This window comes from Amborella trichopoda, chromosome 2 (genome assembly GCF_054954075.1).
Source record: "Amborella trichopoda isolate Santa Cruz 75 chromosome 2, AtrichopodaSantaCruz75HAP2 v2.0, whole genome shotgun sequence".
Classification (NCBI taxonomy): Eukaryota; Viridiplantae; Streptophyta; class Magnoliopsida; order Amborellales; family Amborellaceae; genus Amborella; species Amborella trichopoda.
Genome location: NC_142337.1, coordinates 5740578 through 5768182, shown reverse-complemented (window position 1 = coordinate 5768182; position 27605 = coordinate 5740578). Strand labels below are relative to the sequence as shown.

The window sequence follows — 27605 nt, the reverse complement described above, 5'->3', positions numbered from 1 at the left end:
TCTATAATATGCGGTACAAAACATCCATTTTATAGATGGATGGAAATAGGTGGTCCATTTAAAAACAATTGTAACTAACCATTCAAATGTTTTTTTAATATAATTAGTAGTTTTAGTTTTTAATTTTTATTTATTTTTCATATTCATGATCTCCATGTTAAACATTATATATTCTCAAAAATTTAAGACCAAATTATATTTAAAAAATATGTTTATTGTCAAGCCCGCATTTCTACAATATGCTGGCTGCCGCATAGAAACCGTGTTCTTATTTTATTACCATATTTTTTAAGAGGTGACTCAGTTAAAAAATAAATAAATAAATAAACAGCAACACCCGTGATGTTAAATAGGATAATTTGACAATTTTGATGATTAAGTGAACAGATATACAGTTAACACCACTTTGCAAGCAGAAACACCATTTTCTGGCTCACAAACATTTGTGTCCATCTTACCCCTGAAACACACCAAGTACGCAAACCCCACACATCGATGATCAGCAACCCAAATGACAAAAATCCCCAAACTGCCCCTGAACCGCCTCCGCCTCCACCTCCACCTCCCACCACCAAGCCACCACACAATCTCCACCTTCAGCTCTCCCTCCAGATTCACTCCAGGCCACCACCCCTTTCTCTCTCTAAAAGGACCATGCCAAAGCCTCACAAACCAGCCCATTCTCTCTCTACCAAAACCACGCAAAAACCTGCAAGAAAACCCATTTCTTTCTCAATGGAAACCGTGCAAGAACTTTGAGGACCACCCCATTCTCTCTCTCATCAAACCATGCAAAAACTTCAAAGACCTTCAAATGCTTCACTCTCACACTATCACCACTGGCCTAATTCAAGACCCATTTTCCGCGAGCAGAATTGTTGGCTTTTGTGTGGTTTCAAACAATCTTCCATATGCTCGCAATGTCTTCGATCGCATAGAATCGCCCGATGTCTTCACATATAACACCATGATTAAAGGATACTCCGAAACCCATGAACCAGAAAATGCAATTTCTTTGTACTTTCAAATGCTATTGAATTCTCTACCACCCAACACCTTCACTTTCTCACTCTTGATCAAGGCATGCACCTTGAAATGCTTACTGAGAGATGGCAAAAAGATTCACTCCCAAATTTTGAAGCATGGGTTCCAATCAGTGCCCGTTATAGGGAATTCTCTGATGGGCTTTTACTCTATGTGTGAAAACTTGGTAGATGTAAATCTACTCTTTGATCAAATGCATGAAAGAGATTTGATATCATGGAACACCTTAATCACTAGTATAGGCAAACGTGGTGATTTTGAATCTGCACGTCGAGTGTTTGATGCTATGCCTGATAGAAACTTGGTTTCTTGGGCGGCCTTGATTGATGCTTATGTTAAAGGTGGTCATTTTCTAGAGGCCTTGAGACTATTCTGTGAAATGCAAAAATTTGGGATGGAACCTGATGAGGTCACAGTTGCTAGTGTCCTTTGTGCTTGCGCTAACTTGGGTGCTTTGAATCAAGGGAAATGGCTCCATTCGTATATCGATAGGAGTGAGATGACGATCAATGTGGTTCTTGGAACTGCATTGGTAGATATGTATGCAAAATGTGGGTGCATCGACATTGCTCTAAAATTGTTTCGAGAGATGAGAGAGAAAGATATCATTTTGTGGAATGCGATGATTGGAGGGCTAGCGGTGAATGGGTATGGAAAGCAAGCTTTGGAGCTCTTTGATCAGATGAGAACTCTTAGAGTGGGGCCAAATGAAAGGACATTCATCGGTGTTTTACGAGCTTGCAGTCATTCAGGACTTGTCTCTCAAGGTAGGATGCATTTCCATAGCATGATTAGGGATTATGGAATAAACCCTAGAATTGAGCACTATGGTTGTTTGGCCGATGTGCTAGGTCGAGCTGGGCTTTTGAAAGAGGCTGAGGATGTTCTAAACAACATGCCTATGAAACCACAGGCTTCCCAACTGGGCGCCTTATTGGCTGCCTGTAAAACCCATGGCAATCTAGAGATAGCTGAACGAATAGGGCAGAATCTAATTGAATTGGAACCCAATGATGGTGGTCGATACGTCCTCTTATCTAACATATATGCAGCTGCAAATCAATGGGATAAATCTCAAGAGTTGAGAAGAAAAATGAGAGAGAATGGGCTTAAGAAAGATCCTGGTTGTAGCTTCATTGAGTGGAACGGGGTTGTTCATGAGTTTCTTGCTGGGGATATAAAGCATCCTCAAACTACAGAGATATATGCAATGTTGAATGAATTGGAAGTAAGGTTGAAGTCTAATGGATACTTGCCTCACATTAGGGAAGTGTTGGTTGACATGGATGAAGAAGAGAAGGAAATAACTCTCTCCTATCATAGTGAAAAGCTGGCGATTGCATTTGCGTTCATAAACATGGATCCTAAGACACCCATCCGGATTATTAAGAACCTTAGAGTTTGTATAGATTGCCACATTGCCACTAAGCTGATATCCAAGATCTACAATCGTGAAATCATTGTGCGAGATCGGAACCGTTTCCACCATTTTATAGAAGGGGCCTGTTCTTGTGCTGATTACTGGTGAATTTGGAGGTATGACTTTGGAGAGAGAGAGAGAGAGGGTGTACAACTCATTTATAAAATACAAACTGTTCTACAACATCAAAATAAGCTGTAAAAAATTATCTTGATATATATGGCATATATATATGGATTACATGGCATAATGTAGAGAAACATATCAAGTTTGAAAGCTTCTGTAATCAGTAACGATTTCTAAACTCTCTTGAAATTGATTCAAATTCAATTCCTTTACATTCTTTCAGGATATATTCTTGTTCCGACCTGTATTGTATGCTCAGTCTCTTCCCCTTTATCCACCACTGGAAACGTCTCATATCTCAAGAGGACACCAAATAAGATCTTACCCTGCATTTCATTTACATGATCATCATCATCATTATGATTATTATTATTGTTATTACTATTACTACTATTATTATTATTTTTCTTCATCATCATCATTATTATGATTATGATGAATTTTGCACTGCTGACAATCAGAATCTGCGTTAGAAGCCATGGCAATCAAGTCGTGCAACTGACCTGCACTCGCCTAAAAGAGGCTAGAGTCGCCAAAGGTTCCTTGGACATTTGGACTTGCCCTGACCATGGGCTGATATTGATCATTTGACAACGGTTGCATCCGCCTAGTGCCTGTAAAATAATAGATATGAAAGTGTAAAAATCTAAGCACCACCATGTTTATATAAGAATGATTGCAGACGAAGAAACTTTGAGAAAATGATTATTGGGTTTCTTGTTTTTTCAGTCTGTAAGTGGGGTGGGACTGAAACCTTGGTATCATGCTGTGGTTTCATCACCTGACCAATGAAGGAAGATGCCAAGCTTACTTTCAAATAACAAAAACAACCACTAAGGTGAAGAACTAATGGGCAGGGTGTATCCTGTAGCAACAAGAAAAATATTCCTCCTCATAAGAAACACACATAATGACAACTCAAAGATGAGTGAGATTCTTACAGTGAAAAGCTGCTTTCCTATATTGACACTTCTCCAGTTGTCTTCATCATATGAATTGGCTCCTGATACAACAAAATTGGGACGAAATCTCATGGGGTCCACATAAACTGATTCTGTGGCATGTGCAAAACTTCCCTTTTGTACACCTGTCACAGTCATTGTTTATCACTACAGTATCTCAAGCGTCTGTTATCTCTGAAACATTTCATGTTCTATGCAGACAGCTGTTTTCAGGACTGCACAAAGTTCACTATAAAAAAGATTGGTAAAATAATCACGAAATCGCATTACAAATCCTTGATGACATGATTTAAGGATTCTGATGCCCTTCGGCAAGAGCCAACTTGTCAAAATTTGCTTTTACCCCAACACGATGAACTGAGAGAATGCTTATACCAGTTTATATAACTAAATCCTTGAAAATATTGCTAGATACTATCAAGAAGATGGCTATAGAAATGAGAGCTGGGAAGTGACATACGTGAGTTTATCCGGGTGTTAAGGTCACGAACACTAGCCTCGGAAATCAGCAAGAGTTGAGCTTCATTGACGAAGTTGAGTCTACTGTTTACATCTCTACATCTTCCTCTGATGTCATTTTCCCGTATGCAACTTGTAAACTCAGCACCATGGCATCTCATTAAGACACAAGGCCGGCCAACAGCATCTGTGAACCACTGATTGACTTTGCTACCATAAGTCTGCACTTGATATCTAGGACATTCAAATGGGTCATCAGTTAGTTGCCAAATCAGTTTAAAAATTGTCCACGAGCTTTCATATAGAATCTATCATGTAGTAGGTATTTAGGTAGTGCTCAATTATTCCAAGCACTGGATTTAATATTTGAAATATTCCAATACATCCTGTTCAGTACATAAGTGAAAGCAGACCATATTTTTCAGATTGAATATTTAAAGATATATTAGTGTGCATGTCTAATCAATCCTATATGTAGATCTTGCATGTACTCTATTACCAGAAAATATCCACAATTGATCCCTGCCAATATTCATTAGCTTAACATATAAAGAAAGAAGAGAAAAAGGTTGTGTCATAAGGTTACAAGCATAGACAATGTTCATTATTAACAAATTGCATTTGGTTGCTTAAGGCAAATAATGATATGGTCAAATAGTGCATAAATCTTTACTCTGATATCACTTATTACAAGTTGTGATCTCAATCTCTCTTGTACTTAAAAGAAGACTCAAATAAGAGTAAGTCTCCTCCAATTTCCTTTTTATAAACTTGGGGGTAAGGAGGACCATTGCAATCTATCAGAATGTGAGGCATTTGTCCTTAGCATGGTGAAGCCTCTGTCACTGTAATTTGACCACAGTTAATAGCTGTTGAAACTTGTTGACATACTAAGAACATGACATGCATGTCCAACAAGATGCTTTTGCTTAACCTCTTCAGTTGATATGTCGATATGAAATACTTAATGCCACTTAAAATCTCACCATCCTCCGTTAAATGATGTATGGATGTCTGGCATCTAAAAGTTCAATTTTTGGGGATGGAACTCATATTAGTGCTAGATGCTGACATGTCTTTCTGTGTCTTTTGGAACATCACATCTATCTCCTCACCCATTTTGTCATCTGTCCATTTAGTGTATTGTATCTAGTAATCTCTGCTGTATATGTTTTGCAGCTATTAAAGCACTAGTATTGAGTTTGTCTCAGAAATGGTTCAATTCAAATAATTAAACTCTAGAGTTATACAAGATCTGAAAGCACATTAAAAGATAACACAATGGTCTGCCAATGGTAGAGGCTTTCAATGAAGTAATCTTGCACCCCTTCCATGTCTTTTGCAAAAATACTTTTGGACATTGGCATTTACTACCATTTGTTATGAAGAAAAACAAATAATACGGGCAGATAATTCAACATGTAAAGATGATTATTTCTAAATATACACCCTTGCTTTATACTATTTATTTGTAATTGCCTCAGACAAATAACAAAAGATCCCTACCATTTTTTTTAAAAATAACATGTGGTTAATGGCATTCATTTTTGAGAAAAATCTGGAACACAAACTGTGAAATAGAAGATCCCACATACATACATGAGCGTAAGCACACACACACGCGCATAGAGAACAAAAAATGACAATTTGATGAAACCATGATCTGAACTCTTCATGCTTAAAAATTATAGAAAAACGTGCATCAATTTCATTAATATTCCAGTATTTAGAACTATTGTACTGACTGAATATAAATCGCACGGGCTCCCAACATTATTACAATTATTCAAACCTGCTGATCTACTGAGTGGCGATACTCAATTGCATTATATTACCTAAAATTAATAGGAAATTCTCAATAACTTATATGAGATATGGAGCATACATTTTGGAAACAGAATTCAAATATATACTGAATCCAAAAATCGCAAAAGGGTGACATTGGGAGGGATAAAACATTGAAAAGGAATGTTTTCAACTTTAGCTGTCATATAATAGTAAAGAGATGTATACCTTCTCCCATATACATCGGCTTCCTCTGTGAAACTTCCAACAGTATTCAGTTCAAGAGCAATCTGCAGCGGCTCTGGGCAATTGGGCGATTCAACAAACAACTTGCCTTTGGTAGAGTCAATGAACGTGCTAATTGAACACATTCTTGGGACCTATAAATCCATATTATAGTGTAATTAAATAGAACATGACACTGCCCATTTCTCTAAATAAAGAATGCATTATTAAATGGCCCTGGGACCTATAAAACATTATCAGTGTTACACAACATGCATAAAAGTCAAACTGTAATCAGAGGCTAATAATCTATCACATGTGGCATATTCACAAATGATCAAGTCTGTTTTGGTTAGCTGCATTCTCATAAAGGAAATAAAAAACACAAAAATCATAACATATATAACATTTAACTTATGAGCCCCTAGAACTTTTAAATTGAACAACTCATATTTCATCTATGCTTGTCTTCTTCAAGCTTGGATAAAAATCAACACAAGGAGAAACCAGAAAATTTGGAGAAATAACAAAAATATTAAACATTACAAGAAGAATATGATACCTTCAGTAAATCATAAATCAACCTAACTTTGCTTTTAAAACAATTTCAAAGACACCACATGGTGATGTTGCACCACCTCTCTCACTCAACAACACATTGAGAGAGAGAGAGAGAGAGAGAAGCACCAAGTTTGCTTCTCTAAAACACAAGCACACACACAAAGCCACAATCTTGCAGCCTCCACATACACACATAAAAACATGCATAAAGAATCTATGATTACAAGTAAAGTGCAGTTCCAGTGTTTCACATTTTTCAACAAACAACAGGGTCATTATGTGAATTTTCAAAAAAAAATTGAGAGATGACTGCTTCAAATCTAGTTGCATTATAACAGCTTCTACAAAAAATTCGTGACTTCTGCGTTGATTCCTTAATGATTTTACTGAACACATAATGATTTCAAGTTTGAAATTTGTAGTTACCTTCTTTTGAGTTAGAACCTCACCATTAATGCTCCTGAGAAGCCACTCACGATCATAATGTAGGCCTAATAAAATATCAGAGTAGAAAGTAAATAAATAAACCAAAATGCACTACAGAGCCATAACAAATTCACAATCTAAGAGCAGTCCAGATTTAAGAAAAGTGAGCATTACATTTACAAGGTGACCAAAAGTATTAACATAGATGCTGGTTTGCCTTGTCATGAAATGCAATATCAAAACTGTGGGCATTCAATCAAAAGGATGTGTGTATGATAACCATTATTCTTTCCACATATGGTATATGCCCTTTCCTGAAGTCCGGAAGGACGAAAAAGGTTTGGCCTTAGGGATGATTTAAGTACTCAATATTAAAAACAAGACAAGCAAAAGGAGGTTCAACAAGGACTCGAGGAATAAAAAGAATAGATGACAGATGACAAAGATGGGATAAAATAAATAAATTATTTCAGGGAGAGGAGGTGTGGACGCCCCCCCAGAAATTCTGGCTAATAGAATTCCCATAGACCTTAGTTCCGAGTCCTATGGACCACAGTAACCCAATGAGCCCTAGTAAAGCACTTAGAATTGTCTCAAGATCACCCAAAACCTATCCTAATACCCTCAAATAGTCACCTTAGACACCCATGAGTCTTATGAACCCAGAATACTGACCTGAACGCCAATCTAATAACCAGAAACCTAAAACTGAGACCCTGAGTCCTAGCCTGGTAGACCCCTCAAATAACATACGAGGTCACAAAGTTTTCAAGGGTCCAAGATTTGCCTGAATCCGACTTGCGGTTAGAAAGATATGGCCCGGGGAAAAATTGTTCAGAAAAATGACATTTTAGCCCCCTGCACGACTCAACACATGTTAGGCCGTGCGACAAGCCATGTGTTGCATGGTTCAACCGGCCCGAGACAAGCCAAAACATGTTTAAGTCCCATTTTGACTGGATTTTTAAGGCGGTTTTTGATCGAAATATTCAGGAAAAATTCGAAAAATACCCTGATCCTAATAAAACTAGTAGTAGGACAATAGATTAATTAATTTCAAGCCTAACGTTACCTCAAACCTATAAATACCCCCTCTAAAATCCCAAAAAAAACACTAAAACTTCCCTAGAAAATTAGTTAGGAAAATTCCTAGATAATTAGGAAATTCTCAGAAATTCCAGATAATTAGGAAAATCCTCAAGAAAATTAGGGAAAAACCCTAGAAAATTAGAATAAACTCTATAAAGCCTAAAAAATTCAAAAATTCGTCTAAAATACCTAGAAAAATAGGCAAACTCCTAAAACTCCTAGAAAAATAGGAAAAAAACCCTAGAATGCCTTAGGCTAAAGCTCCAAAGACCCAAATCCTATCAAAATCTCTCCAAAATCAAGATCAAATCCTAAGAACAAGTTCTCCTAGATCTTAAAACCTTAGAAGCCATACTTCAAGAAAGCAAGAGAATGCATCAAAAGGTGTAAATCAACCCGCGGTCCTGATACGAGGCCCAACTCTGGATTTCTCAAGTACGCAATCTCTCTTTCTCTTCTGCCAATAGACTCACAAGAGAATTGGATATGCATAGATCTGCGATGCTTCTGAGCCTATAATTTGAGCGACCCCACTCTCTCTACTGATTTTTAAAATTAGCTCGTTCCACAAGAGATTTGAGCTGATCTCGCTCAAAGATCGGTGTGAATTCAGGCGTAAACAGGAGGTTCTCAATCTGTGAATGATGATGACACAATTTACCCCAAAATTTACAATTATAATATGGCGAATGAACAAAGTGCTCCTTATATCATGCCAGGGAGCACTTGTATAATTCATTCGACATGGGGAGAAACTAATTTATAGAAAAAGTATCTTTTTACTCCATGGTATACTCTGCATATTTAATTTCTACTCATGGGCTTGTTTTGTATAATTCATTAAGTTCTAATCAACTATAACATTAAATGAAGATATGCATTTCACAACAACTCTGTCCAAACCCATTAATATAGCATGTAGCAGGTTACCAGTACTACTGAGAGGCCATTTCTCCACACTGAACCCAGCACATGATTTTATAGGATAGAGAGTAATTGACTTCAAATAAATTTCACCCTCTGAATGACCTTTCCACGTGCCTGAAATTGAAATGAAGGAAAAGCTGAGGATAATTAGAAATATTATTCTGAATGATATTATCCGATACTAATCAATGATTTGGAATAAACAATGATGCCTTTTCATTGACACGTTGGCCAACAAGAACAATTAGGAAAGGCCAAATATGAATTGATAATAGAAGCAAACAAATGGCATGCTTACTGCCCTGAAAAGAAAAGAGCATTACCTGCACAAACAACAATGGACACATTGCATTCACCATGTGGTTACATCTCATGGACTCTAACATGGTTTCTTTAGAAAAAGCCCTAATAGACTCAAACAAGTCTGTAATACCTAGCTTGAGAGTCCATATTCCGTACGAATCTTAGAAACACTCTTACTCAGTATACAGAGAAACAGCTCAGCCAAGGTACTTGGCCCTTGCCAAGTTATTCAGGTGAGTCCAAGTAACTCCCCTGAGTTCGAAAAATAAAAATAAAGACCAAAAAATTAATGGAACAAGTTTATATAAGGTTGCAACCTTAAAATGTAGAATTACATATGCATGTCAAAAATGCATCGGAAAAGGTTGTTTTAATGTTGAGAAAACCTCTAATTGATCATCTCGACATCGAGATGTATGAATATGAAAGAAAAAAAGATTTTGAGTCCCAAAAATAGTGCATCTTGCAAAACATTATACAGACCATCCATTTTCAAGATTTTCATATGTTTATAGATCTACTTGATTTTAACCATTTTTGAAGTTTAAACTTTTATAATTAGATATAAAAATAGATTTTGAGATAATCTTAAAGAATTTTTCACCAAAATTATAAAATTTGAAGGTGCGCCTTAATTGGATTGTTTAAGGTTGCAACCTTATAGAAACCATACCAAAAATTAATATATATATATATATATATATAAACTCCCATTTTTTACCATCAAACCTAAGATGGCTTATCAGTTAGTCGTGCCGCTATTGTTATGACTCTTTACCCGAGAGGTCTTGGGTTCGATCCCCAAGGTTGCTCCTTTTGGAACTCTTGCTTTCTTAACTCCTTAAAAAAGGATTAAATTTAAAAGGAGGAGGGAGTGTTTGTGAGAGGGTCGAACCCTCAACATAATGCTACCCAACAAGCAATTTGAACGTTCTTTATTCAAATAGACATATTAATGTATATAGGTTATACATACATGGCGTACAACAAACTTAGGAGGAACTCGTCGTGCCCATAGGGCGAGGCCTAGTAAGGATTCGGCGAGTCGGGACCATTGCTCTTACTACTATCTAATCCCCGAAGGGATTAGGTCCGTTTGGGGGTGTATAAGACTACTCTTACTTCTAGTTAATCCCGTAGGGATTAGGTCCAGGTTTGGAGTTTATGGGCAACAATCTGGAGGCCCGAGATGGACTCACTTTCTTTAAAGTGTTCAATGCCCTCAAGTCAGTAAAAGTCCAAGATGCAATCGGTCCTGGTGCGTACACTACTAGGATACAGCCAGATCAATAAAACACTTGCCGAATCTCTAAGAAGCATGTCCAAAATACTAGCTTAAAACCACAGCCAAAGATATTGATTTCTTCCAATCAGTAATATGCCAGAAAAGCTTTGGATGGGAATGAAAATCAAGAATAGATATTCCTTGTATCTGTCACACCAAATGATATAACCAAATATATTAAAGGTTTCCTACACACAAAATGATACATGAAAGCCTTCTAAGAGGTGTGAGATGATAAAATATTGGGTTTTTGGTTGGAGGACAAAAACGAGTAGAGAGAGAAACAACATGAAAGCTGGGGTTTTATGAGAGAGAGTAAAGAGCATTTTTTCAAAAATAAATAAATAAATGGAGATTATAGGTGTTATAGATGAGAACACATGGGTTTTACCATTAAAATGTAGCATGACATGTGTCATAACAAAGATATTAAATGTCATAAAAGCCCTACGTCATATCTTATATTATAATAACTCACATGACACTTACCCAAAAAAAAAACTCACATGACTCTAAATTGTAATACATCATCTTACCGCATGACGTAAAACTGCTTGGATTTGGGTGCAAACTCGGATTGGCCACCCATGCTATTGTACAAAGGTGTGGAAGGCGCAAAACAAAAATGGTTAACTTTCTCAAAAAAAATAACCATACACATTTCATTATAACTGTCCACTTCATTAAATGTCATATAGCACCTATCCAAAACATCCCACATCATTAAATGTCATATAGCACCTGTCCAAAGATCCCACATCATTAAAAGAAAAACACAATGTTCCAAGTGGTCCAAATGGACCACATTATAGACATAGGCTCTCATGAGGTCTCATAACCACTAAGAAAAGGTAGTCTAATCATCGTCATCACCATTAGTGTTTTAAAATGCAGGATGCGGCCAAAAGCGTTGGGGGGGCCGATGCGGCTCGTTGCGGTCCAGATAAGGGTGCATCGCGATGATGTGATCAATAAATATAAGAAAATTCTAAAAAGTCTAAAAAAATAGGTTAATGCATAGAAAAAATATGGAGGCGCTATATATGCTAGTAGGTATTTAGATTATTCATTAAGTCCAAAAGTATTAGATTTCGAAGATTCTATACTCACTCTCTCCTGATAGAAATTAGAAACTAGCTTCATAAAACATTCAACAATCAACAACCATAAGCACAAATCTGCAACCAAAAACTTTAAAGTTACAAATTTTATAAACTCTTAATTTTGAAAAGAGTCCATGAAGCTCTTCGACTCGACTTGTAAACTTTATAAATTTATAAAAATGTTGTAACTTTACGATATAAAAGCATTTATGAAGATCAATAAATTTTATAAACTCATTAACTTGTAAGTTTACTGTATTAGTCCATGAAACTCTTTAAAGATGCAAATTTTATTTGAAAAGTACTGGCAAAAGTTCTTTGATTTGTAACTTTTAATATTCATGGACTTTTAGTTTGTAGTATCTTGTATTACCAATCGAAGGACTTCAACAAATAAAATTTATGCCCAAAATTTTTTTTGATTCAATCGATCCAATAAAAGCCACATATGTGGCTGAAAAAATGTTGTTTGGGTAGTTAAATACCCCCCAAACCCTTTCCCCCCAATTTCAAAGGTCAAAATGACATTATTGCCCTTGCCCAAATGGTGGACAGATTATGCGGCCTGATACGGTCGATGTGGGATGCAGCTCTGATGCAGGCGCATCTCTCCAAACCGCATATGCGGGAAAGTGCGATGCCCTGGGTGGCACATAGTGCCTGATGCAGCCGCATATGCGGCAACACGGCCACATTTTAAAACACTGATCATCATCCTTGGAGTCTTATCCCAACTATTTGAAGCCGGCTACATAAATCATGTTCCATCATTCTGTTCTATCAAGGGTCATACCCTCAGTAAGACCATAAGTTCCCATGTCTTTTCTCAGCAGGTGCAGAGCGTCACTTATGGCTTTCTGCCCTAGCATGAGTAAATAACGTAGATTCATAATTCACAGAAACTTGCAGCAAAGTTTTATGCTGGCTACCTATGTAGCAGAACCCTCCTCTGCCTAGGCTTGAGAATACTTCAGAATAAAAATTTAAATTAAAGTTAATTTGGAAACACCAAAAAAAAAGAGAAAAATTTAACAATCCCCTGCCTGATTCAAAATAACTAGCCAATCCCCAAACATATTAGAAAAGACAATGCATAAGTGAGGGTGTCCTACAGACTTAGTCTTATGCGGAAACTTATCGGGATAGCGAGTTGACAAACTTCGAATTATATGCATTATTGATAAGCTTCCCACATACCACACATTTTCCTTCAGAAAGATGTGGCTTTTTTAAAGGATTGTGTGTTACAGGCTCTGCGTCAATTTCTAGTTTTCATGAGTGCTTTAAAGAATACCCAATTCTCATAGGAAGCAACCTCCAATTCCACACTTATAAGTGAATCCATGGAGGATGCCTTGCAGTATGACACCCTAACATAAGCTTTATATAATCTAAGCAAGGGAAAACTTTATATAGAGCCGAGGCTCTAAACAATCAAATGAGAGCCTACCTCAAATAGTTCATTAGAAGAGGTTGTTTTGATGCCCAAATATCCTCAAATTGATCATCTCGACATCAAGATGCATGGACATGAGAAAAAACTGGATTTCAAGTTGCGAAAATAGTGTATTTTGTAATGCATTTTTGGATCGTCAATTTTCAAGATTTCCAAGTTTTCATAGATTTGTCAATCTACACTATTTTTGAAGCTTTAAACTTTATAAATAAAGATGAAAATATATTTTAAGACTATTACAAAGATTTTCAGTATTGAAACCACTTTTCTCGTCACTTTTTGAAGGTAGGCTCTAATTTGATTGCTTATAGCTTAGGCTCTAAACAAACCGCACCCTCTAAGCAAATGGACTCATTAACAGCAAATCTCAACCTTTCCATTGAGCCATTTTGGATGTCTAATGAAAAGAATGTTCACATCAAAAAAATTTCAAATTCTTCTCACCATGAAATTGAAAAGGATGCAGTTTCTGCAAGGACTAGGCTTTATGAAAACAATGTAAAGCCTCATGTTGAATCCTTATCTGGAGAGCACTTTGGACATCAGAATCTCCACGATGGCTCTAAAATCAATTTCCAACACCTATGAAATTTAAAGCTCAAAAAATGGTTCAGATCTTGGGGATTTGTAAACACATATTTTTAGAGTAAAATAGATGGTTTAGATAAGGTGTTACAATATACATTTCACAACCACTTGGTCAAGGCCAAGATGATCGATTTGAAGATTTTTCGACACAAGAACTGTAATTTTCGATGAGTTTTGAAGTAAGGATTTACTTATTTTAATAGGGCTGGAGCCCTATCAAAACATTTTAAACATCCTTTCATTTTGTTTTATTGTGCAGGTAGATTGTTTGAAAGTTTGTGAAAATATTAAGCAGATTTTATTCGCTAGATGTGTTTGTTTGTCAACTTCGCATAAATTTCTTTCTTGATTTTTTAGCTATTTTTTAACAGGCTCTTCGAGGTGGCACCTAAATGAAAGGATTTTTAAAGACAATGGGAGACCCGGCAATGCTTTTGGTCAATTCTTTCAAACTCAGCTTCGCAGCAGAACTCAGCCACCGACGTGGCCGAGTTACTCCGACGAATCTGAGTCGACTCACCGAGCTCCAAAATGGCCAAAAGAGTTCCAAAAATCCTAAACATTCTGTTGAATCAGGAATAAAAGAAAATTATAGAAAACAATAGAAGATGTAGATAAAAGATGCGAAGTTTTCAAAAAGTAAACAAAAAGAGAAAGAAAACTGTTCAAAGATAACTTCATAAAATGAGAAAAATTTAAAAAAAAAATATTAAAAAATGAACAAAACTAAGTATGCTTTATAATTGATTTAATCAAAGATTAACTGAAGTATAAATTATTGTGAATGAAACTAAGTATGCTTTATAACTGATTTAATCAAAGATTAACTGAAGTATAAATTATCGCAAATTATATTAATATAAATTTATATTGATAAATAAACCCTAAGTTCTGGGGGGGGGGGGGGCTTGGGCAAGGCAACCTTCCAAGACCGAGTTAGGGCAAGTCCAAGTCGACTTGGCCGAGTTGTAACGCTTTGATTTTGGTAGAAAGGCAAGAGCATTAGAGTTACTGCTTGCTGAACTATAATTGCAAGGCAGCAAGCATATATGGCCATCAAATCATACATGGATGTCCTCACAACAAGCACACTATAGAATACGAAAGCAACCAAACCAAGCTTGATACTCGAAGAATCAAGGCTCATTGCCTCATTATGCTGCACTTCTTTCCAATTTGGGCTTTCAGTTGTTTCCGATCCCCTATTAGAAGAAAAACCAATTCCTTGATCAATCTAAGGGTGAGATTCCTTAGACCCAGTTTCAGTAACTCAATTACCAGTATACTGTTTCATGGGTTTCTACTGTTTCAGATTCTCTAGAAAAAAACCCAAGTCCTGGAGCACCAGTTTCAATAACCGAATCACCAGTAAATTGACCATCTCTGACTGCAAGCAAGCAACCAAAATCTAATTCCAAAACATTAGACTTCTGTCTCCAAAAGCTTATAGTTTTCCTAGAGTTGAATTTGGACTAGACCCAAAACCATCAAGAAGTCTCTTCTTCCGTGACCAACACCATCTCTCTTTGTGAATTTGAAATATTTGATTGTGAATTTGAAATATTAGCCCATGGTCCTTTGAAGCCAACAAACTTGAACCATTATTGGTATAACGAGAACCAGAACCAAGAATCTCTCTCTCTCTCTCCCCAACCCCCCCCCCCCCACGGTAAAAAAAAGAATCTCTTAACAAAGCAAGCTCAAGTTAGGACTCAAAGGACCGCAGGGTACCAAAACAACAAAAATATAATAGAGCACCATAGCATTTAACAAAACCTAAGTGGTCCGTTCAGGTAAAGGACATAACCAATAAGCCACAATAATCCCATTCGAACAAGGTAACCTTGTGTGATAAAAATTTGGTTTTCTCCCATTTAGAGAACCAACACACCCACAATGGAGAAATTGAACAATAGAACCCTAAATGCGATGTAATCTATCGGAAAGATGGGTAGAATAAGAAGTAACAAAGTCCCACCACCCGTGAAACAACAAAAGCATAGAAAACCATGCAATATTTATTTAAGAGGGCACTAATGAGTTTGGCCAATCTGAACCGAAGGTTTTTTCATCATAGATTAAGGTGGCTATGGTTGTGACTGAAGTAGAATAATCAGAAGTTGAAAAAGATGGTTTAATGAAACATACCATTAAGAGTACAAGGAATATGCATACAGAAACAGTGATAAGGGAAGAGTGAGAAAATAGAGCGAGTTTTGTGAAACAAGATAAGGAAAGTCAAGCCCTTAAACCACCTGCAAAAGATCGATCCTCAAGTGATCTATGGAGTAAATTGAAACCCTCTTTGTATATCAAAGTTCAACGGCTTTTCCTTATTGATGCTCATGCAAAGCACACTATCCCAATAGATTTGAGGCCCCTTATTTCAATTTCACATGCCCAAAAGCAAAGCTCAAAGATAATGCACAGAGTTCTTACTTATCTCTCTAAAATGGACAAATTGGAAGACCCCTTCATCTCTCTTAAGGAGCAAACAAATCTCCAAAAAAGTTCTTTTCCTCTCTCTAAACACAAAGTAAGCTCAGCTCTGCCTTCCTATCTCTAACCACAGCAGTTTGAAACCCTTATTCTCTCTCTAGAAACAGAGCAAGCTCAGCTCTACCTTCCTCTCTTTGAACAAGGAGGTTAAGAAAAAGGTTTTTTTATTGTCCTCTCTCTAAAATTAGAGCAAGCTCAGCACTGCCTCCCCCCCCTTCTCTCTTTCTCTCTGAATTGGGCAGGGTGTCCAAAGAATCCCTTCTTTCCCCCTTAAAGAACAATTAAACCCTTTATTTCTCTCTCCATGAGAATACAGGGGTAGTGTTCTCTCACTTCTCAACCAAGGATGGAGATAGCCACTGAAAGTAGGAGGTTGGAGCGGACCTTTCCTGGAGCTTGCTGTGGAGTGCGGAAAAAGCCTTGCCATGGCACACTGATATACTCTGTGAGAGTGAGAGAGAGAGAGAGAGGGGGGGGGGAAGGGGAGGGGGGGTTTGGGTTGGGGTGAGAAAGGGAGAGGTATGGAAATAGGTGGTCATTTTTCGGGGGTCAAGGGATGTGCCAAGCTAAAAATATTTCATTAAAAGAAATCTGCCTTGCTCAAATTTTTTATGGCTGACGGACTTTCATTAGGTGAGGAATGTTTCAGATGGAGGGGGAAAAAACTAAACAAACCCAAACTGCCCTAAGCTCTCAGTAGCATCTTCTTGGCATTCAATCTAATAATCCTGACTTAAGCAGTACAAAGAAAAAGAGGGGGTCTGAATACCCACACATGGGTTCCGCCCAAAAAATTGGCTACCCACAGACAGGTACCCTATACAAGGAGTCTATAGAGGCCAAAAAATTTTATACATCGCCATTTTGCCCATCATTGGTTGGTCTCCAAAGGGAGGATCAAGGGGACCTCTGAGGATTGAATCTGAGAATGGGGTTCCAACTGTGGAGGAAGTCGGAGGGGGAAAGGCCACTGAAGTGTTTGTGGTGGGTTGCCCAAAACATGACAGCTCCTTTGATCTTATCTAATAGAGCTTCCGTGGAATTCTGGCATTTCTTCGTTTCAGATTACCCACAAAGTGGCAGCCACCAAAGCTCTCCACAGTAGAGTTCCAGCCTTGGGCCATGGGAATGTTGAACTTAGAAGCTGCGGGACGTTTGGTGGAGTGACCCACTGCCATTGGAATATCAGTAGGAGTTGAGCCCAAATAAATGAGGCCACCTTACAATGGACAAAGAGATGGGCACTTGGTTTCCTCTACTTCAGTACACAAAATACATCTGTTTGGGATTTAGAATCCCCTTCTTTGCAGTTGGTCCACTGTGAGGGCCCTCTCGGACACAGTTATCCAGCAGAAAAACTGGATTTTGGGGCGGAAAGGGGGGGGGGGCAAGAGAGATCCAAGCTTTAGACATTGAGGGAGGGCATTGATTGGGGCTTGGGGGGTGAGCGAGAGATGAGTAGAAAGAGGCCACCGAGAAGTATCCCAAGGGATTGGGGGCCCAAATGAGGCTGTCCTGTCCCTGAAGCGGTAGAAATAAGGAATCTAGAGTGTTGGAAAGGGTTGAGAAATCCTGAAATTCCGCTTCAGAAAGAGGTCTTCTAAAGATGGGGCTCTACACCCCTCCTGTTGCCCCCAACTGAAAGTGGGATTCCATTGTTGCATTGGGTTCTCAGGCCAGTAGGAACAGGCTGTGGTAGAGTTCCTTAAGGGGAGTATCATCATGCCAAGGGTCAATCCACAATAGAGTTTTGTCACCATGCCTGGGCCTATATCCGATCTTAGACTGAAAATGGGTGTAAGAGTGCATGATAGATTTCCAGATTCCAGAGGAGTTGCTGTGGGCACGCCTAGACGGGACCCAAGAGGGGTCGCTGCTACAGTATTTAGACTTTATCACCTCCTGCAATAAGTGATTACTTTGGGTGGCTAACCGCCACCACCATTTCCCAAGTAAGGCAAGGTTATTGTCTCTGAGGTTACGTATGCCCAGCCCCCCAAGAGACTTCGGTTTGCACATGTTAGCCTATGAAATGAGATGAATTTTCCTATCCCCGTTGCTAGACCACAGAAAATTCCTCATGAGCTGCTCCAATCGGTAAGCAACTGAGGCTGGCATGTGGATAATGACATCTGAAATATAGGGATGCTCAATAGAGTGGCTTTGATCAAAGTTTGACAACCAGCCCTAGGATTTGAGGTCAGGTCAAAGTCGCAAGTATTACAGGACACTGGAACACAGTTTTAAAGTTTGGTTAGTCAACCTGGAACTTGCCTGAATCGAATCACCTCAGGACTGCTTGCTTATGTATCTTAGCACTTGTCAGAGTCTAGTATTATTTGATGAAACTTAGCCGATTCCTAGCAAAGCGACGCAGATCCAGACATTACTATGCCCCAACCCAAGCCCATGATTCTCTAATCTTGATCGCACATGAAAAATCCCAAATGTAGAAAGAGATGAAAGTTCTCAGGTTCATGTTGTAAAATCAAAATCTGAAAATATCTAGCCAAGAAGCACAAATCAGTACCCAATCAATGATTTTCAATTTATTAGTTCACTACATTACAGTATGTAATGAATGTTGTACTAACTAAAGCACATAATGCTCATAAAGGATGAAATTACTCTAAGTATATAAAACAGAAGGATAGTACATATATTTCCAAACATGAACATATCCTGAACTACCACTAAGTATATAAAACAGAAGGAAAAGCTTGTCATGATGTCATACATTATGGATCATCAGGAATGCTGCTTAAGTCATTGCAAAATTTCGTATTTTAAGGAGAAATGTTCTTCTGAATTTTGGACAATACTCAACACCAACAACTAACTAAAGACTCTAAATGCATTACAGCAACCCAACACATAAACCCGAAGATTAAAAACTATCTAAAAAGAGTATCTTTTCTTATGCAGTACAGTAAGTGCTAGGGTCCAACAACAAACCTTCAATGGAGGACTTCAACTTGGTCCCGCATGTTGTCTTTGAAACAAATGAATTTACCAGAAAGCTAATAAATTTCTGCACAGAAGAATATAGATCAGCAAGAAACATCATTCCACCACATAAGAAATTCCAAAATTCCGACTGAGAAATCCATAGCCACAAAAAGGTCTACAATAAACAAAAAGAAAGGTTTATTGAAGATAAAAGATAGCATAGACAAATGCAGCCATGTATGAAATCAGCAATTCTTTAGCCCGTTTGTGCATGTGGCACATACACATATGTAAATGTAAAAATAAAAAATAAAAAAATCAATTCATCACAGTTGCACAATTCTCATGTGTTTTCTCAAGTTTCAACAAGCAGAACAGAAAGATCCCAGTGGGGAGTCGTCGTGAATGTCACATAGCAACAGCATAAAATAGAGAAAGAAATTTATATTTTATGCAATGGCATAAAACAGGATATCAAAGGCATTCTTTATTAACAGTTTTGGAAGTGCATTAGCTGGTTCATGATGTGGCTTCCATCTAATATTTAGAACAGAGTAATTCAATAGTTGTTCCAATAGTTGTTCCTGTTAAGATCTAAAATCCCCTCCAAGATAACTGAATTGATGTAGATGAGCACAAGATACTGGGGAATCATATTGCCAGCTACAAGGAAAAATAATAAATAGAGAAAGAAAAATCACATATGATAAAATAAAAGGTAGATACTATTCTGGGCATTTATGCACTAGATGTAGATAAACATCATCATAACCACAGGGCACAAAATACATTAAATACAAACTTCTAGGAGAAAGCACAAAAAAATAACTAGGTTGTCTCCAAAGTTTTATCACCTCATTGAAATGCATCCAAAAAAAAAACTTATCATTTGTTCAGTATTGCAGTTGCTGTAGGACCAGGAGTTAAGTTCTTAAGAAAGCATGTCTCCAAGGTGAGGGACTTGTTAATAAGGATAGATTTCTACCTTTGCATCTTCAAATGTCGACATATAACCAAAGGATATCCTCACAGCTCCTGTTGGTTTCCCATGCAATATGTCATTATCATCCCAGCAAACATGACCTGCCTGATCCAAAAAGCAACAATGTGCGAAACCACATGCATCATAAACATGATGGAATTGCATAAAAAACTGCAGATTATATTTAGAAACAAATCTGTAATATCATCTTGTAAAGAAGTAATCATAGAGCAGAAACCCAAAGGATGACATACCTCAAAGTTTAAACGCAGATCGGTTTCAGATAAACCTAGATATTTTGAACATGCACCTGGGTTGCAAAAGCATCCAGTCTACAAAATATGAGTAGCAAATAAGAGGTCAGCCAACTACAGAGAACCATTCTAAATGTATTGCATCTTTAATATTGCAGCTATAAGAACATTCTGCCTTCATATGCTGATCTAACAAATAAGCCTTCAAATGCAGATCTAACAAATAACTGAACAGAGCAGACATTATGTGTTAATATTAAGTTCATGTGAAGAAGGTGATAACTGCATTCAATTTATAGTTCAAATTGTTTTCGAACTGAGTCGGCCAAAGATCATTCTGATTAATCCAACCAGTGACCAAACAGGTTCAGACCAACATGAACTTCACCAGACCATTTCTCCTTCATAGTTTTCTGTTGTTCCTTAGTATCACTGATGATTTGTTAAAGAACATAATAGAAAGTACAAGGAAAAACTATATTTTAAGAGGTTGCAAAATCTATGAACATAGAATCAATGTTATTCGACCATGTTTACCGAGCCGTCAACACTAGAATGTGACAATCTTGTTAGGTTTCATCGATTCTGGTAGGTAAATAGGCTTGGCAACTCCTATACATCTCGACTGCAAAGGGATATTTCAATGAGGGACACCACACCTGATTGTATTAGGTGTATCATAATTTTATCTGCAATGATTAGAACCTCAAAACTTAAATATTAAGTTAGGACAAGATGTTGGTCTAAAAAAGTTACATTCAAATCTTATAAAGTAAATTCCTCTAGGGAAAATAATTATCAATTATTTTATTAACATATAAAACTTGTCAATTTCATCATCATCATCCGAGCCTTATCCCAACTATTTGGAGCCGGCGACATGAGTCTTGTTCCGCCATTCAGCTCTATCAAGGGTCAAACCCTTAGTAAGGCCATATGTCACCATATTTTTTTTCATTGTTTCTATCCATATCCTCTTGGGCCTTCCCCTTGGCCTTTTAGAGATTTCCACTTGAACCAAATGGCACCTCCTAATCGGTGTTGTATTAAGTCCACACTGCACATGTCAACCTCATCTAAGTCTACTTTACCTCATCTTATCACCTATTGAAGCCACACCTAAATTCCTTCAAATGTATTCATTCAAGATTCTATCCTTTCTTATCTTGCCACTCATCCATCTCATCATCATCCTCTCAGCTTCATTCCTCATATGGATATTTTGTTTCCTGACCGCCCAACATTCTGTCCATAAAGCATGGCTGGTCTTACAGTTGTCCTCCAGAACTTCCCCTCCAATTTCATTGATATGCAGCAATCACAAAAAACTCCAGAAGTACATCTCCACTTCGCCCACCCAGCTCTAATTCTATGTGCGACATCTTCCTCAATCTTAACTACTTCCTCGTTTTTACTCCTACTAATACTAAACTTGCATTCCATATATTTTGTCTTAGTCTGACTAATTTTAAAACCTTTAGATTCTAGACTATCCCTCCAAAGTTAACGTTCTAATCTCATCAATGAAAACTATATCATCCGCGAACAACATACACCATGTACCTCGTCTTGTAGGCTTAACTCGTCCATAATCAAAACAAAGAGATATGGGCTCAACTCTGATCCCTACTGTAGGCCTACTGACACTAAAAATTCACTTGTCTCTCCAATTGTTGTCTCACACTAGTTAGCGCTCTCATACATGACTCTAACCATGTCAATATAACCTCTAGAGATTTCTTTCTTTTCCAACACCAGCTAAATTAAATCTCTAGGTACCATGTTGTACGCTTTCTCTAAATCAATAAAAACCATGTGGAGGGATTTTTTCTTCCCTCTAACTTCTCAATCAGTTGCTTAAATAGAAAAATAGCTTCAATTATTGACTTCCCTGGCACAAAACCAAACTGATTTTCTGATACGCTCGTTTCATGCCTTAGTCGTTGCTCAATCAATCTCTCCCACAACTTCATAGTGTAGCTCATAAGTTGGATCCCTTGATAGTTCGTATAATTATGTATATCTCCTTTGCTCTTATAAATAGGTAGCACAATATTTTTCTCCATTAGTCTGGTATTTTCTGTATTCTCAACAACTTGTTGAACAGCTTGGTCAGCCAGCATATGTCAATCTCCCCCATGCACTTCGAAACCTCCATTCGGATACCATCTAGTCCTAAAGTTTTTCCTATCTTCATCTTTCTCAAAGCTTCTTATCCTTATCCTGCGAATGTATCTATGACCTCCGCCCTTATTTATGTCAAAGTTTCCTCCTAATGTTGTATTCTCATAGCGTTTGTCATTTAACAATTCTTAAAAATAAATTATCCACTTTTTGTTGACCTCGTCATCTTTCATCAAGACCCTCTGATCCTCACTCGTAGTATTTAATATACACTTCTCCTCTCTCCTTTTGCTAATTTGAAGACATTTTTTCACCTTCTCTTGTCCCTGATTTATTGTATAAGCACTAAATTGATACCCAGTATCCCACCTCTTTACATAAAACTCACATATTCAGGACGAAAAAGTCCACCATGCAATATGACCAGCTATAATCTGGTTTTTAACAAGTCGAGACCATCTTAGAACCACCCTTTAAGATTTTGTTGTAGTTAAGACCTACTTCCTTGACCCCTTGAATCCTCGATCGTGCATAATAGCTACTGTTCAAAAATAAATAAATAAAATATTTGCTTCCTTTGGTCACCATTTTCTGGAACTTTTATTTTGGGAACTCCTTGTGCAATGAAACTCAGTCTTAATGAATGTGAAAATTCGGGAAATATATATTAGAAACATAAAAACCAAGGACCAGCACTAGTGAAATCACATAATTGGCCTACTGATCAAACCTCAAGTAAGCCCAAATCATCGCCTCATCAAGTCAATATTATTAGTTTGTAAATGATGGTCAGATCTTCCGATTATGCCCAACATTTACAACTCAGCTTTAGGACTTGGGCCTCACCCGGGTTTATTCGGGTAAGGCAACTTTTGAGTCTTAAAAAATTGGACTTGACAGGTGTAAAAGATAGGTTACTCTTATGAGACTTTTGGAGCTTTGTCTAAGACTTGTAATTCTTAAATTTCATGCAAGTCTTACTCAACTCTTCTTAGAAATAGGGAATCCAGAAAAAAGCCAATTCTTACAGGATGAGATTCGTCAAATCATTTCAGGACTTGACAAGCTGATTCAAAGGAGTCCTGAGCAGAGACCAACTTTGCAACATTAATTTTGTTTCGACAAATTAATCAGGTCTATCAAACTATCAATAAACCTAACCTGTCCACATGGGCAAGGTGAAAACATGGTGCGTAAATTTCCCTTACCTGCTTACTGTACATAGCCACAACATTCAAATAAATACACAAGTCATGCTCATAAAACAACAAAAATGGTAAGTGTTTATCGATTTCTCCCACACAATCTGATTTCTAGAACTATTTAAGCACAGCAAGGCAATTATATTTGAGGTCAGTATAAAAGAACCCATAGTAGCATATGGAGAAGCATTTACTACATTAAGGATACCAACAGCTGTATATATGAGATTACCCACATACATGACTAGCAATCTGCAACCCATCATTCCCAAAGCATATCACGTAGGAGGTAAAGTGGAATGCAAGAACTTGCAAATCTATCAGTTTTAGTGTGACATAAAGTAAACCAATAGGGTATAAAAAGTTCATTAAAGACACAATAGCTTCTTTTGGAGTAGGGAAGCCATCTTTCTTTAACCACATTACAATATAAACACCAAGTACAACTAGTAGGATATAAGAAGTACAACTGGAAAAACAAATCGCCAGAGGTAATTACCCTCAACTGAATCATAGAGAGAGAGGCCAATTTTTCCACCTCGCGATAGCCAAACCAAGAGCCATCTGGTCTTTTCAAATTGAATGAAATTGTAGGACCCTGCCCCGAAGATAATCCCTAAACAATTTATTGAAGACTACCATTAACCATTCAGTATTGAAAACTACCATTAACCATTCAGCTAGAGTAAGTATTATGCACAACATGTCAACATAATTTGAACCTTATGCATATAGTTGATGAATAGTATAAATTCCAAAATAGCCAGATGCATGAATCAAATTACTGCAGAACAATATGAAAATGAATCAAGATGGAATGAATAAATGAATATCACGAAACTTGTAAAGTTCACATCACAAATTGTCCATGGCCAAACTTTGATGCAAGTTAAGACAAAAAAGCTGCATTCTGGAACTTGGCCTAGTCACTCAAACTCCGCCCCTGCTGAGCCAAGTGGTTGTGTACAAACTTGGGTGTCATATAAAGATCTATTAAAACATATAAAAATTATATTTCTGTAAAATCAATGTATACATATTTTACATATAATTTTTATGTTTTCATAATTTGACCTGAATATATGACGGAGTTTTCGCTCGGTAGTTGTATTTTGATATATAAACTACAGCTATTTTATAAGATGATAAATATGCTAGGTAACCTCCTACAATATGTAAACTTTAATATTAAAGCATGCTTCACATTTAATTTATACCTTCATCAACCAAAAACAAATCATGCATGAGGTATGAATCTACATATTACTGTCTAAATTTACTTTAAGAATTTGGCAAAAAACAACAAGAAGGCCACTCAGAACTGACGAGTGCAAATAAGCAATAAGGTGACATCCAATGAAATGCAAAAAATTGCAACTTCCATGAGGATCCATAACGTTAATGATTCGAAAACTCATTGAAGAAATTAGAAAAGGGAATTAGAAACTACATTGCAATATCGATCAATTCGATTAAGAAAAAAGAAATCAACCTTGGCTGCATCGCTTCCATAAAGTACAGAGACTGCAGTTCCATTGACATGCCTTAAGCTCAAAAGTGTCTTTCTTACGTAAGCAGTAAGTGCTGCCGTATGCCTGGAAAAGTAAAGAAGAAACCAAAATCCCATGAGAATTCAAACACACTAGAAGATTTATGCAGAGGAATAAATCAAATTGCTATAAATTACTAAATATAGAATAAAATAAAATAAAAACTATGATTCTCTAAAAATGCTCCAAACTAGTCATCAAGGTGATGTTTTTTTTTGGGGGGAAATTCAAGGAAATTATAGAGTCAAGGTTTTCATCTCAAGGACCCTAATAAGTGGACGCTCCGAAAAATGCGCTGTTTATATTGATTGAAATGTTTAAGCAAACATTAGACGCCAAACAAATGACCAGAGGACATCACACACGGGGCCAAATTTGCTAGTACATTCCTCTATTACAATTCACATCAGTCTAAACCTAGACGAAATACCCTTGATTCGGGTATTGAAACCTATACATGCGATTCTAGGAAGGAAAATATACAGATGCACTTGAATGAAACACAATACCAAGGGTATATTGACCCATATACCTGAACTGAAATGCAGGGGTATTGTTTGTGCAGCCTGCTCCTTCTTCGAAATCGAGCTTCAAGTGGGCTTAAATGAAACAAGATAAACTTTTCTCTCTCTATCTTAGATATGTTTCAAAAGACCGTCATGTAGTGGACTGTTTCTTCACACCCTGTGTACAAAATCACTTCTCTATTTCTCTCTAAACGTAATGATTCAACCTTATCGGAGTCCAATAGAATTGAACCAAACAAAATCAAGCCCTTCTCTGATCGAGAGCTGAGTTTATATAGTCTTCATCAATAAATAACCATCAATCTTCACTTGATAAGCATGAAAATCTTCAACGTCTATCCGTCTGCTAATCTGCATCTTGGTTTTCACATTGATCTACATCTTCACACATTGATCTTCATGATGATAATCACGTTGTTTATCTTGATAATTACAGGGATTAAAATGGATTTGTATTTCCGCACAGGTGTCTTCTAATGATAATCACATGTTTCAATTAATGCTCATCTACAAAACATTCAAATTTGAATCCATGGATTCGAGATTCGACGAGGTCATCGCGTGAGAAATATCAAGATTCTGTTACTTCTCATCACTGACAGTTAAGCCTTTGCGACTACAATTTGACGCATCTTCGTATTTCTTCAGTTGCTTTTTGATGGCCATTCCTTTGATCACGAAACTTGGAGAGATGAAAGAGGACTCAAAGACGAACACAATCGTTCAAGTCTCACTTAAAATGGATCACAGATGAGAGCGATCTCGTCCATTCAAGTTACAGTGTTTCTCCTGGATATCGCGTCAGCAAAACCAGTGAATTACAGATGCAACCGCTTCCAACATATGAATCAAATGATGCTACACCTTGTAAGGGTGATTGGGCATTGAGTCAGGAATCCAATGGTCTTGGTCCCATGAGAAAATTCTTCATATCGAGATAGAATTCTCAATTTTGGCGACCAAGGGTAGTCCTGGCTGTTAACAGACGGAGTATAAGACTTTTAAGGCCTCAATTGCTGGGGCATGCGGATGATGGGTTAATTCACCTCTGGATGATATGAAACTCCAAGAAGAGGGATATGATGCCTCGAACATGATTCCCTAAGAGTCTCGGCTCAATTCCAAAATGCAAAGTTTCGAGGTGTCGTGCATATCTTAACTGACAGTGAATACAGACACTGGGTCAAGCCAATTCCGAATATTGCCCAATTTGTATCATTCTTGGACGCAAAGGCTTATAAGGCCTCAATATATATATCTTTAAAGATTTACCTCATTATATCGTCACAAGGAGAGGTCTTCCTTATGCCCCGTCTGTTAGTCCCCATATCCTTAACGGACAATGAATTAAAAGAGTCATATCACATCTCATCCAAAACTCCTCCAACATTCGGTGGAGAGGCACATATGGACCATGGGAGTATATGTATCCCAGAGTTTCGTCTCATATCTAATCGTCTTCATGATCTCTTATCATTACACTGTAAGTAATGATGTACATGCATAACTGCAGATGAATCAGGAAAATATCTATATCAAACCGCATCAGGTTCTTCCACATATCACATGGATAGTTATATCGGGGCCTTAGGAGTATATGTATCCTAGAACTTGTTTCACAATGAGATAGTTTTAATATCTTTTATCATCAATTGCAAGTCAAAGATGAACACGCATGACTAATGAGTCAATGGTCGTAAGTCATAAAAAGGCTGACTGACGAGTCAAGATTTCGAAGTCATATTGGGGCCTTCATATA

The 27605-nt window shown here is 37.3% G+C and overlaps 1 protein-coding gene and 1 pseudogene across 5 annotated transcripts in view; one reads left to right on the top strand and one right to left on the bottom strand.

Moving 5' to 3' along the window:
* Positions 1-348: 348 nt before the first annotated feature.
* On the top strand, positions 349-2711 carry LOC105421337 (pentatricopeptide repeat-containing protein At5g66520 pseudogene; annotated as a pseudogene). Its single transcript, XR_016048946.1, has one exon. The product of XR_016048946.1 is annotated as a pentatricopeptide repeat-containing protein At5g66520 pseudogene (transcript).
* The window catches only part of ABA3 (molybdenum cofactor sulfurase (LOS5) (ABA3)), a 43966-nt gene continuing 19016 nt past the window's right edge, over positions 2656-27605 (bottom strand). Inside the window, exons 12-23 of one of the 4 annotated variants that reach the window (XR_016048944.1) lie at positions 25262-25364; positions 24269-24385; positions 20444-20521; positions 20193-20290; positions 19214-19289; positions 9028-9138; positions 7009-7073; positions 6025-6176; positions 4013-4245; positions 3532-3677; positions 3094-3204; positions 2656-2916 (exon numbers count right to left, since the gene is read on the bottom strand). Coding sequence is in view for 2 of the 4 variants with exons in the window: in XM_006853309.4 (XP_006853371.2) it covers positions 2800-2916; positions 3094-3204; positions 3532-3677; positions 4013-4245; positions 6025-6176; positions 7009-7073; positions 9028-9138; positions 19214-19289; positions 20193-20294; positions 20444-20521; positions 24269-24385; positions 25262-25364 (1411 nt within the window). In the remaining 2 variants the exon portion in view is untranslated. Of the gene's footprint in view, positions 2917-3093; positions 3205-3531; positions 3678-4012; positions 4246-6024; positions 6177-7008; positions 7074-9027; positions 9139-19213; positions 19290-20192; positions 20295-20443; positions 20522-24268; positions 24386-25261; positions 25365-27605 lie in introns of all 4 variants that reach the window. The other 3 variants (XM_006853309.4, XR_016048945.1, XM_088857585.1) reach the window with 3 other exon arrangements.